General features: G+C 42.0%; 1 protein-coding gene across 8 annotated transcripts in view; it reads right to left on the bottom strand.

Annotated features, from left to right (window-relative positions):
• The window catches only part of NAXD (NAD(P)HX dehydratase), a 52,081-nt gene that overhangs the window by 19,981 nt on the left and 18,096 nt on the right, over nucleotides 1–14,004 (bottom strand). For all 8 annotated transcript variants that reach the window (XM_021415262.1, XM_021415296.1, XM_021415288.1 and 5 more), the window contains one exon: nucleotides 10,069–10,177. In XM_021415262.1, coding sequence (XP_021270937.1) covers nucleotides 10,069–10,177 — 109 coding nt within the window. The remainder of the gene's footprint in view (nucleotides 1–10,068; nucleotides 10,178–14,004) is intronic.

Genomic DNA, 14,004 nt, shown 5'->3' with positions numbered 1-14,004 from the left:
AATTAGATGTGCACTGGCAGAAAGAATACCAGCAATGATGTTTGATATTTTATTAGTAGTGAAGTTGTGGTTTTCCTGATGAACTGGTTTAGCTACATAATAACCCTGGCATTCAGTATTTGAAAGGGAAGAATCGGGAAACTGGAGCCAATGGTTTCAATAAAAGATTGAATCTTAATGAAATGAACAGAAAACCACTATAGCAGCATATGAAGCAGCAACATTTATCCCACAACAGTAATTAATTTTCACTAAAGATACACTCTCACTGTTTTACCTTGCAAAGGAAAGATACCATGGGCAAGGTTTCCTTTACTGACACCAGCAATAAACACTGCATTTCCCAGGTCCCTTTAAAAGAGCCATGTCCTGGATCAGTCTTGGCAAACCCATGTGTTTGAAGATAGTTCAAAACTCAGCATGCCATAATAAAGGATAGCACTGACCACAAAGTCATCTCAACACCTCAGTAAGCAGTATACACTTGCTATATTCTCATAAAAAATGCATTCTACTGCAATCTGAAAATGCCAAGCATGCAACTAAATTTTCTGCTAGATATTCCAAAGTAAAGACAAAGTATCTTCAGAGGGCTGCTAAACAGGTGAGGTCCTTTAAACAACAGTTTGCAAGTCTACAACTTGTCAGTAACCAGACTTCTGTGAGTAATGTCTTCACTTGTCCAAACAGGTAACTGCCAGATTCCCTTGGCAAGTGGGCACTACGTACCTTGCCACTGAGGCTATGTTCATGTACCTAGAACTCCAGTGAGCAGAGGCTTGCAAAGCTCATCAACACTATAGAATCATTTGAGTTGGAAGGGACCTTTAAAGGTCTTTTAGTCCAACCCCTCTGCAATGAACAGGGACATCTCAGCTCAATCAGGCTGCTCAGAGCCCCATCCAGCCTGACCATGAATGTCTCCAGGGACAGGGCATCCACCACCTCTCTGGGCAACCTGTGCCAGTGCCTCACTGCCCTTACTGGAAAAAACTTTTTTCTTACATCGAGCTTAAACATCCTATCTTTTAGCTGGAAACCACTTCCCCTTGTCCTATTACCACAGACCCTGCCTAAAGACTCCCCTTCTTTCTTAGAGCCTCCGTTTAGATACTGAAAGGCTGCTATCAAGTCTTTCCAGAGCTTTTTCCAGGTTATCAGGTCTGCTCAGCTCTCTCAGCCTCTCCTCGTAGGAGAGGTGTTCCATCCCTTGCATCATTTTTGTGGCCCTCCTCTAGATGAGCTCCAACAGGTCCATGTCTCTCCTGTACTGAGGACTCCACATCTAGACACAGTGCTCCAGGTGAGGCCTCACCAGCGCAGAGTAGAGGGGAAGGATCACCTCCCTCAACCTGCTGGCCACGCTTCTTTGGATGCAGCCCAGGATACGGTTGGCTTTCTGGGCTGTAAGGGCATGTTGCTGGCTCGTGTCCAACTTCCCATCTATCAGTACCCCTAAGCCCTATTCACAGCAGGGCTGTGCTCTATCCTTATATGCCCCAGCTTGCACTGATGGGGGGAGTGGGGGTGGGTTGCCACAACCTGGGTGCAAGACCTTGTACTTGAATTTGTTGAACATCATGAGGTTCTCCTGGGCCCAGTGCTCGAGCCTGTCTAGGTCTCCCTGGATGGCATCCCATCCCTGAGGCATTTTGACTGCACCACACAGCTTGACGCCATCTGGGAACTTGCTGCGGGTGTACTCAATCCCCACTGTCGATGTCATTGATGAAGATATTAAAGAGCATTGGTCCCAGTACTGACCTGAGGGTCAGTTATCCTACCCTGCAGTCCTCTGGCAGGGTAATCAAAGAGGCTGACAGGATCATTCTCTAAAAGTGCAGATACTAGTTCAGAAATATTGGCTACACCAAGGTGACTGATACTGCAGTTTAGCTCCACTGTTAGCATGCTCTGCTGATCTGAAAACACTGGACTGACCTGGGCTCTTGTGTGACTAAGCTGGAGTAGCCAAACTGAAGGCAGCAACAGTCCCTAGCTCTGAGTGGCAGGGGCATGCCAATGTGCTTAGCCAGGCACTGGTTATGTCTAGTACAACCTTAAATGATCAAAAAGGAATGGCAGCCCTCTTTACGAAAGAAAAAATAACCACCACAAAACCAAAACCATGCTACTGAAGTTAGGAACTGCTGCTGAAATGCCTCCTATATTTGCTTGTATTTCCAACATGCTTGAATCCATAGTTTTGTCTGGAACACAGATAAAAATGAAGAAATATTCAAAATTTTCTCTGTAAATGCTGCAGCTGGAAACGTTTCTGCTCCCCAAACTCAAGGTGCCCAGGTGGAAAAAAACAAGTTCCTCCCTTGCACGCTGGATACCAACTCCTACAGATAGACACTAACATCTCTAGGAGGTATTTCTGCGTTCCTTGCTTCAAGCCTGGAAAAAATGCAGAGTTAGCATGGACTCAGCTTCATAGAGGTCAGGATGCAGCTCAGCAGCAGAGATGCTTGGAAAACAGGCTTAGCAAGCACAAGTTTGCCATCTTGCACAGCTAGAGGTGGGCAAATACTCCAAGTCCAGGCTGTGCTCAAGGCTACAGCCACAGATGCTGAGGCTGGTGGAGTGGGCAGGGAAAGGAACATCCCTAAATAACGTAGCTTTGATACGGAAGGTTTTTTAAAAAGTAAAAACTGGAGTTCCACTGCTTGAGATTCTTCGCATTAGAGCCATCTTTTCGGTTAACTGCTTTTTTATCCTACTGGTGGAAACACGCAGTTAACTTCAAGAGGTCCTGCTTTGGCCTTTGTTAGTTCCCACAGAGTAAACCAAGAACTCAACCTCCTTTCAAAATTCAGCAATGTCAGTCAAAGTCTTGCTTTGTGGGCAAGATTTATATAAATCACCTGCCCTATTGCCTTAGTTTTACTTTATATACCCCTGCATGCATAAGTATTACTAGCTCATTAGTCACTCCAAGCTCTCGAACCTTATATGTGAAATGATTAACTACTGACCACCACTCATACCACCTAAATGAAAGAATCATTTAACAACGCCAAATATCCCTTCCCTGACACAAATAGCATCTTTATCTCATGCTTTATGTGATGTCTAATGTAACTGGGTCTTTTGTCTTTTAACTCTAGTATCACATGCTGGGCCCTTTCATCCCAAACTTCAGGTGCACAAGAAAATATTTCATTTAAGCCGGGCAGATGGTAAAAACAACATTCCTAAAGAGTACCATGCAACATCATCAAGTGCTTTGGGAAATGTTAAAAGCCATTGTTAAAACTAACAGGGCTGAAAGTGCTGTAGATGGCAGTTAATCAAAGCAGTTCTGTTCTACATTTTAAAAAAATGGAAGAATAATCTACTTGTAGATTCCCTGTTTGAATTCATAGCAGATCATCTGTTGACTTGGAGGAGGAACTGCAGCTTAAAATTTGCCTCGGTCATACGCTAAATTTTAAAAGTGACATTGTCAACGGTTTACGGGCATTCGGCCCGGTTCTGTGACAAATGGGATGGGGGACCCATGAACCCACGCCCCGGGAAAAGGGAAAAAAGGGTAGGGAGATGGGCCTGAGAGCAAAAACAGCGGCAACAATCTGAGGAGAAACAAACTAATTTACTAAATAAGATATTGGAATGCAAAACAACACGCTATAATACAATATAATTACAATTTAAGCTGATCAATCTAATACAGAGAGAGAAAATGTCCCAAAATCAAGGTAGGTCTTACTCTACTACCGACGATAAGACGGCTGGAGAGCGAGGTGCTGCCAAGACGAGAGACGGGTGGAAAAAGAAGGGACAGGTCTCATGATCTGCAAGTTTTTATCTTTTCCCTCTGGCCGGAAATGGTAACAGAGGAGCAAAGTACCGTGGGGAATGTAGTAGTCCTTCTCTTCTGAGAACCAGCTACATACACTACATGATGTTATGATGTGGAATACCAATAACCAAAAATCACAAAACCATGACAGACATAATCGCAATTAATGTCTGAACACAAGAAGAATCCCAAGAAAGCACAGCAAAAGCCTCCAAAATACTACTCCAATTATGCAGAAGAAAGAGTGCTCCTTTTTAGGTACCTCCCCCCCCACCACATTCATGCACAACTAGAAACCACGTGGGGATGCTATATTCATATATTCCTAGCCCTAAACTCATACAAATCCTGCTTAAACAATAACCTTGTTTACTTCAATTCAAAGAAAGATTTCTGAATCAGAATTTTAAAAAGCACTAAGTTTTCACATGCTGTCTCATCCACTGAACATTTACAGTCAGAAAGCAAACTCCTTAAGGTTTCCAACCTTAAATTTGGCTGAAGATATTCCTGGTGAGCTGCTGGCATTTTGTCTTAAAATGAAACAAATAAATTTAAGTTGAACTCTGTAAGTTATCACTGCCAATTTCTTTTTACAGTTTCTAGCTGAACACTGCTCAGAAAGAGCTGAGAAGGCATTCAATGCCAACATTTTGCTTACAAACACCTTAAGTTTCAAAATCAAGTTAAACAACAGTATAAGCCTGCACACAGAAAGCAAATAAACATCCCACTTTACCATGAATGACTTTCATCAAGATCCATTACATATTTTAGAGAACAGATTCTGCTTGCAAGCTGCATAAACCTGTATTTAAGGTCCTGTTAGCATATTTTCAAACACTGTTCTAATCAAGACATCTGTGAGGAAGCCACAGAATACTAATAGTTCTGAACATAAGCAGCAGTACTGCTTATTGTAACCAGCGGCATTTATCTGCTTAGGGCTGGTGGTCCCAAGCTGTACCTGCACCAGTACAACCCTTACAGAAACACAACAGCATCATATCCCTGCACCTGCCTCATCTTAGGAGAAGATCTCCTCAGCCTAAATCCTGAAGACATGAGGCCTGAAGGTGGGAAATGAATCCAACCAACAAAACACAAAGGCATACAGGCTGATACTTCATTTGAGGTGGGACTGGGAATCCACTTAAAAGAGAAAACTTCAAATGGGCTCTATGGAGATGATCCATGACAATGGCCCAAACTTCTGTCACTCTCTGCAAGAGATATTTAAAGCCAAGAAAATTCCACGCAACCTTAACTAGAGATTCAAGAGAAAATGAGTTTTCTGAAGTGTATACCCCAGCGGATAGAGATCTTCAGGAGAAAATGCTCTTTGAATTACTGGCATGGGAGACTCCAGAGGGTAGCATCAGGGGAGGTGAGAAGGCTGGTGTTATCTACCAACACCAGCAGGCAGAAATGGCAGCCAGGAAGGGCCTCAGTCACAAGAACAGTAGCTGGTATTCCAAACGTTTTATTGGAGCTAATACAAAGACTGAGGATTGAGTAAGAGTGTGCAGTTTGAGAAGCCAGTCGATTTTACCATGTAACGTGAGTTACACAGAGCCACTTCGCTATTAATCATTACCTCTCATACAGCATGAAAGTAGGCCTGCTCTGCTGAGAACAGCAATTTAGCTTGGCTGCTGCAAGACAAAACACAGAAAGGCAGGAGTGGCCAAGTGCAGGATTCAGTGCTACCAGTTCAGGGAAAGAGGCAATGAACCCAGTAACAACAGAAGATGATTTCAACATCAGACATGCTTCAATTAGGATAAGGCTCTTCATAAGGATGAATGTTTTCCTCTACCCGATGCCAACAGAAACTGCTATTCCAGCAGCAATTCTGTATCAGTCCACTTGAGCACTGAGCCAGTACCCAATAAGAGATTCACCAAACTCAGAAGCAGAAAAATTGACAGGAATATCACACTCATAACATGAAGAGAAAGGGAAAGACAAGAAGAGAGGCTGGAAAGTGATATAGGACATAGCTAAGCCCATAAACACCTAACTGCCAGGCAGCAGGCAGAATGCAGAACATTCAAAAGAATGAGGGAGTCATTGTTCGCTCTTCCCAAGGACTACACAAGGAAGATAGTAGTCCTTTCCGAAGTTTCCTTAGGAGCTGCATTCATCATCCTGCAGGACAGGAACTTGGTTCTCTCACAAAACCAAGGAATTGCCCTTCAGGTGAGAATTCCCCTGGTTCCAAGACTCATGCTACAAGAAAAATTAGATCGCCGTAAGACCAGAAGTGCAAACATCCCTGGAATGGTTGAATGAAAAACCCTGTGGTGGGGAGATACAACAGGGGCACAATATTTCCATGTGAAATAAAAGGAAAATAGCCAATAGCTTCAGAAATATGCTGCCTTTAAGCACTGGCAGACAGTGTGAGTGACCTTGGCCTTGCGTGCATGCGACACGCTAAACTCAGCAGAGTCCAAACCAGCACCAGCTGCATACCAACTGTGGTTAACACATTTCCAGCCAGTATCAGAGACACTGAAGGGGAAAAGCAGATAGCCTGATGTTGACTACAAGGAATCCAGTTGCAGTAGACAAACTCCACGCAGGATGTGGCTACAGCACTTCGGAAAACTGAATCAGAACAGGGAACAGAGACAATTCAATCTGTATGTTCCAGAGCTGAGAATGGGGGAGAAATGATCCTTTGTTCCTTTCTCTTTCAGGGGAATAGCTTATTTGCTCCAGAGACAGAGGGTCTAACCAGGCCAAGTCTAGAGCTTCTATATCTGCATGGAATCCAGCTTGACAAGTATTAGGAGCCAATAAAAGCTTTCTTTAGTACATTTTTGTGGTCCAGCAAACCTAAACCTAGGAAGCATCAGATCTCACCCAGGCAGCTGAGGAATAGTTTGTAAGGGTTTTAGCACAGGCTCACACAAGAGAGGGGGATAAAAATTTTTGAGTAACTTCTTGTAGCAGGTCTTATAAATGGAACTACAGCCAAAATCAGTCAACCATAGGAAACCTAAGAGTACGTCTTCCAAGAGTATCACTTACACTCAAGAAAAGCACTAAAAGAAACTGATCCTAAAATGCTTCTTTTCCACGAGGCTGTTGTAAGGATCTGAAATGCCATGCCAGTTGAGGGCATTAAGACAGCAGTGAATCACTGGAACAGGTTGCCCAGAGACATGCAAGGTCAGGCTGGACCAGGCCCTGAGCAACCTGATTGAGCTGTAGGGGTCCCTGTTCACTGCAGGGGAGTTGGACTAGAAGACCTTTAAAGGTCCCTTTCATCTCAAACAATTCTATGATTCTATAAGTGGGAAAGAAGTAGGTGATATCATAAAGACACCTGTGTCCAGGTCTGGGACCCCCAGCAAAAAAATGATGCAGAGCTGTTGGAGCAGGTCCAGAGAAGGGCCACGAAGATGATCAAAGGGCTCTCTTATAACAAAAGGTTGTGGGAGTTGGGTTTGTTTAGCCTGCAGAAGAGAAGGCTCCGGGGAGACCTCATTGTAGCCTTCCAGTACTTAAAAGGAGTTTATGAGCAGGAAGGGGAGTGACATTTTGTATGGTCTGATAGAGACAGAACAAGGGGGAATGGCTTTAAACTAAAAGAGGGAAAAATTAGGTTAGATATTAGGTGGAAATTCTTCACTCAGAGGGCAGTGAGTGGCACAGGCTGCCCAGAGAACCTGTGGGTGCCCCATCCCTGGAGGTGTTCAAGGCCAGGTTGGATGGGGCCCTGGGCAGCCTGAGCTGGTGGGGGGGCAGCTCTGTCCACAGTGGAGTTGTGGAGCTTGATGATCTTTAGGGCCCATTCCAACATAAGCCATTCCATGATTCTATGACACCAAGAAAGCAAAGCAGTCTCTGGTTTCGAGTGACAAGATGCACACTCTTGTCAACAAGTATTACAGGTATTCCAGAATAAATCACTGTCCATTGTCTATATACCAGAATCTGCAGGATACTGCATTAGTATCTTGATTTCTCAATGCTCGGAAGAGAGAAAAAAAACAAACACATGCCTGTTTGGACAAATACATTTGCTGGCAATGTGCCTGTACAATTCTGACAAGACCCAGATAAAAACAGCTTCAGAGAGGTGATGGACCACTAAACCTCATCACTTCAATGAGGAAGGAGGAAGAGGGGAAATCTCTTATTGTCACTGCCACTCTGATACAAAACCCTGAAACAAAAGCAGACACTAATCTACATCTCAGCCCTGTTTTCAAGTGACAGCATGCTGAGGTCAGCTAAAAGGGAAGAGAGAGAATTATACATCCAGCCAGCATTTTAGAAAAGTTTAAAATAGCAACTCTATCATCACTTGCTTGATTTTCAGAAGGTGAAAAGTGATACAAAGCTTAAAATTCACTGTCGAAACAAGAGGGAGACTCAGCCTTTCCTCAGCACAGAGGAACACCAGCCTTTCTCAAGCTTGCAACCAGTGTTCATTTGTTCCCAGTTATATGCACTTATTAAAGCTTTTGGCTGAACGAAGAATTTAGGAGATAATGGTTGTGGGAATCAAACAAGCAAAAAAAACTGATGCAACTAGATAGCTGACAAGCATTTACGTAATTATGGCAAAGACAAAGAACTTGAGCTTTAATGTGGCTTGAAATTAACAAGGTCAGATCTACAGTTCACATAAACGTGGCCCTAGATTGTAGCATGAAGGAACTTCCAAATGGCTTGTCCTTCCTCATTGGCTGCATTTGTTTTGTTACTGCAAGTAAGCTCAACAAGGACACTCAAGCTAAAGTAGAAGTATGATTGTAATTTACTAAGAAAGTAAAAATTATTTTTAAGAAAACCATCTTTAATAAAGAAAAGGAATCTTAAAAATACTTCTGTAATATAGATAAGAACATGACAGATATCTTTAAAATCCGGACGGAATTTTTATACTGAAGAAGCTTATGTTAAGTATTTCAGCTATGCTAAACAAAGTGTTATTTTCTTTTGTTTAAAGTCACTTTTCTTTAGAAAGAAAAGTAAAAATTAAAAAATGAAAAAGCATCGCTAAAATCTTTTTGCTGAAAGAAGAATTCTGAATAAAGTTCTAAAAAAAAAAAGTCTTTGATGAATGTTTTCATTTAGGATCAAATTTGCTTCATTATCAGCTGTATTAAATTCATTTATCGCCACTCTGAATCTGTGTTTTTTATTAGTTTTCTACCTCTGTGTCACAAAAGACATATTTTTGAAAGGAGAAGTTTTAAAGGAGTGAAGAAGTTTCAAAGGCAACTTTCTCTAACAAAAGTTTAGCAAAAATGACCTCCACTACTACCGAGGCATTCTAAATGTCCTGGATAACGTGGTGTTTAATCTCTTGCTTCTTCTGCTTTGTAAATCCCCTGTTTAACTTTCAACATTTCTGTAAATTTTATTAATTCCACTTGTTAGTACCACTGATTAATTCAGCGTAATTTCTCAGACTTTTAAAAATTAATACCAATCTAATTTTGTTCAAACTGAAACGTACACTGTGAACATGCAAAGAAGTGTTGGGAGTAATACAGGACATCTGGAAGATTGCATGGGCGCCTATTGCTTAGCGTACTGAGCTATCTAAGCTCCTGTTTTCAGTTCAACACTAAGACTTGAGAGTAAATAGGATTACTTCTTTATCCAGAGTAGAATTCTGCAACATTTTGTAATTAAGACTATTATTTCTTATTGCAAGTGGATGCAGTCTCTGTTCTTTGCTACCCCTCCTGGCACATGCTGCCAAATACAGCTCCTAAAATCAGGAACTCAAATTTGTGCTTAGGTTCTTACAGTAACAGGTGCTCAGCACCTAAGAAAACGCAGAGCCCTTTATCTAGAGATGCCGATATCTATTTCTAATTAGCAACTTTAACAATCAAAACAAAAGCAAATCAAAACAACTACGTGGGTCTCTGAACTTAAAACATCCCTCTGAATTTTAATAATGAAGACCATAATTAACAGCTGCAATTTTCTGTCAACAGTATCCAGTTAAGCTGTTTCCTTTAAATTATAATTGCTACAATAAACAGTACCATTCATGAAAAAAAAAACAAAAAACAATTTTATATAGATTTCTTACGAAAGTGGGTGAGAATAAACTATGGAAAATATCGCAGAGACTCCTCTCAATTATGGAAATACATTGGAACAATTTTATTTAATCTGTGAGTTAGTAACCTCCATCGGAAACATTGGTGTAATCATGCAAAAGATATGAAATTGGTTAATAAAATTCAAGACACGGAATAAAATCTCCGTAAACATATTACCTTAGCATTCTCAAGTAGAGCTTCATCTCTGCCTAAGCCAGGTCCTATGACAACTGAGTGCAGCCGTGGTAACCACTTATCCACCTCATGGACAGCATTGGGACTATCACTGAACAGAATTAGGAAGAAATAAAAAAGACATGTTAAAAAAAGATCCACTTTAGTATTCTCAGAATCTGAATTCCAGGTGCAAGATAGAAAGAGAGATCTCTTATCCTGAGCGTCAAGCAAACGTATCCCCCAAATTACCAAACATTTGTTGCTCAGGAAATATGGAACAATTGTCCAAATAGCTAAAACGAAACATTAGTTCCTTCTCAATTCATTCCTTAAGGGATACCACATAAAAATGAGGAAATAATTGCAAGTATCCCCTATAGATATTACAAAATAGAAAAAAAAAAAAAAGGCAGGAAACCAACATTTCCTACAGTTTGTCATAGTTTCAGGCTTCCTACTTAACACTTCTCTGTAGAGATTACAGCTTGGAGAGAAGATTCAACATATTTGCAGGTATATTCTCTTAAGTTGCTGGAAATTATTACTCTGCATGGTAAAATGATAAATCCACTCATAAGCTTCCTTTTGTCAGTTGCTTTATAAGCATTCATTCCAACTGAACTAATGACAGCCAAACTGTGGCCTTTCTCCAAAAGGCAACAGAAGAAACAAGCTACTCACTAAGTGTTGGTGCTTAAGGTTTCGGCAGCATTTCGGTTTTGTCTGTGTGGGAAAAAATGAAGAGAATACCCACTGCCAAATGTAACTGCTACAACACAGTATTCAGCAGCTCATCAGAACCGTTTATTTTGTTCTGAATGGTTCTGTTGTGTAAACAGGTCAGAATATTTTGAAAGCACAGCTGGGCAGTGTCAGTTAGCTCTTATTGGCAATACAGAGGGAAAGTTTAGCCTCCCTCTTCACCTCTGGCTAAGTGGCCAATAATAGATGAACATTTTAACTGAAGCATGAGGGGCAAAAGCTCCTTGTAAGCTAAGCATGGAGGCACTCCATGATAGCATTACTCCGAACATTTTGAGCTCACAATACTCTGACAAAGCTTGATTATTATGGATAAAAGCCCTCGCATGTTTTTTGTAACCGGCAGCTGTAACGATGGGCCACACCACTTGGGAACAAGTGTTTAGCTCCGCTCTGGCAGAATCAGCAAATTCCACAGCGATTTCTGCAAGTGCCAGGCAGGAGCCCGGAGCGGCTGCAGCTGCGGTGGGCGAGGCAGCCCGCTCAAGGCCGTGAGGCCGCGGTGCCTCACGCCTGGCCACGGCCCAGCAGCCCCTCCACCAACAATAGCCGCCTCAGAAATCCCGGCCACGCCGGCTCCCCAGAGGCACCCAGTGCTGACACCACAGTACAGCTCTGTCAAAACAACACTGCTGGCTGGAAGTGATGGCCCACCACAGGGGCGAGGGGGACAGCGGGGCACGTGATGACAGCCGTGTCCCTGAAGCAGCTTCCCTGCTATGGGAGCTGAAGTTGGATTTCTGACGGAGCCGCGCAGCTCCTCCTTCTCTAAGGGGCGAAGAAACGGCAGCAGTACAAGGATTTCCCAATAGCTCATTTCTGCAAACACACCCTTTCCTACAGCCACCTATCAGCTTACGATCTCGATACGGGCTGGAAATAATGCTCTTCTATATGTGTTAGATAGAGCACTGAAAACCACATTAAACCCAATTCTAATAAAGCGTCACTGTTTCTGAATGAAGACATGATTATTTATATATTAAATACAGAAAATGATCATAGCTGTAGAAATGGAGAGCTGATCTGTGGCAAAACGCTGCTTCGCTGATAAGGATGTTTGAAAGGATTGGATTTGAAATACCTTTGGGTAGCAGAAGCCAAACACACCAAATAAACGTTACTTCAAACAGGGCCGAGACTCTACCAAAACTTCCTCTGCTCTTTCACAGACCTCTCATGCAAATAATCTCGAGGTAGAAAGTTTGCTAATTTATTTATATTCAAACTTGAAATAAGATCATTCTGTCTCCAGCCCGGTGGATTACGTACGCTCTTCAAAACAAAGCCATCTCTTGGGAAATGAACAGTCCAGCATTAAGCCACTCCAGCTCACTTTGCCTCTGGTAATAATAAAAACCTACTGTAGAGCTTTTCATCTTCAAAGCATTTTACAAACATTACGTTTCACATAACTCCTTTGCAATTTCACATCAGGAGGCAACCCACGGCATACGAAGGGCCAAAAGATTTAAAATGGTGATAATGACTATTACATTGCAAAATCAGCTATAAAAACATACTGAAAAACAGCTGATGGATTTCTATTCTTTATAAAAGAAAGCAGAACAAAAATTGCCTCTTAGTAGCATCACATCAACTTCACTTTAAGATACAGGATGTTCACAACAGCTGCAATTATGCAGCTAAGGACACCCCGTAAACTATCCTGTCTCTGTGGCTTTTCTCCAAGCGGTGGGGCTTATCATGCCAGCTTACTGCTTGTTCCTATACACAGACATCAAAGCAGCAACATTTTCAAGCTGATAGAGTGAAAATGATCAGTGTTCTTGATCATTTTTCTTCAGGAAGATAATGAAGGAGTATCATCTCCAGCTTTCCTGACCATAGGATTTAGCACAAACAGAAATTCTTTTTGCTCTTAACAGCTCCAATCTACATACAAAATTCAAACATGCCCCAGGTGGTTTTCTGATACAGAAGTCAACTGGCCTCTGCGCTGCAAGGCTTCAGAGCAGTGTGAACACCCAAGCTGCCTATCAGGAACAGTCTCCTGGACTGTAGTAATCCCTCAGCAGTGCAAGCTGTTGTTTAGGAGAGGCTGTTTGGCATGAGCCAGAATCTTTCCCAATATTGTTCAGATAACTTGACAGAACAGATAATAATTTTTAGGTCTCTGGGAATACATACGCCTTAGCTTTGTTTAGTTTACTACTACAGAGAAAGCCAACATGTACTCTTGCTTGTCTGGATATTAAAAAAAAACACCACCAACAACAAATCAAAGGCACCAAAATATTTCAGAGATACCAGCACAGAACACAAGTCAGGTCCTCAGCTGTTCACTGTGTACTGTGCTCACACAAATAACTGTTCGTTTCCCTTGTCCCTTCATGCCAATTTCTCCGCCTGATTACTAACCTGATTTTGAACTGCTCCGTTTAATTATCTCCTCCACTGACAAAGATGTGCACACACAACTTAAATTAGCACCATATTTTTTTTAAAAGTATCTAAATAGGTATGAGATATGAAGTTGATGTCCTCTTGATCAAAAGAGATGTGATCTTCAAGCTTGGAGAGACCAAGATCAAGTAAAACAAGAATCAGAGTTGTCTTTGGAGTTGCAGAGCCATAAGATAAAGTAACCCAGCTTTCTTACAAAATGGGAATCACAAATGCAATATCTCTCTGAAGAACAAAGCTAATACTAATATAAAATGGAGTGAGAAGATCTTTTTCAAGGCCACAAGAAAACAGCATCTGCATTTCTGAAGAGTGTAAAAAACTTGGAAAAAGAGCTGTTACCTTCCCAGATCAAGACTCTGACTGACTAGAAGTTAGGGATTTCATAGAATGACAGAATGGTGGAGGGGGGAAGAGACATCAGAAGGTCATTTAGTCCACCCCGCTGCTCAGAAGGGCCACCCAGAGCAGGATGCCCATGTCCATACCCAGGCATCTTTTGGAGATCACTAAGGATCCCACCTTGGGAGACTCCACAAACTCTCTGGGCAACCTATGCCAGTCACTTGTACAGCACAGAAGAGCTTCCCAGTGTTTACACAGAACCACTTGTGTTCCAGTTTGTGCCCACTGCCTCCTGTCCTGTTTATCTCCCAATTTTCTCTTGCCCTTTATTTTTCGAAGTAAAGTAAGCTTTCTTGGAAGGAGATGGGGTAGAAGATTAGGAAACAATCTGGCTTTCCCATG

This window comes from Numida meleagris, chromosome 1 (assembly GCF_002078875.1).
Source record: "Numida meleagris isolate 19003 breed g44 Domestic line chromosome 1, NumMel1.0, whole genome shotgun sequence".
Lineage (NCBI taxonomy): Eukaryota > Metazoa > Chordata > Aves > Galliformes > Numididae > Numida > Numida meleagris.
Note: the sequence above shows the minus strand (reverse complement) of the source record. Positions and strands in the feature narration are given on the sequence as shown.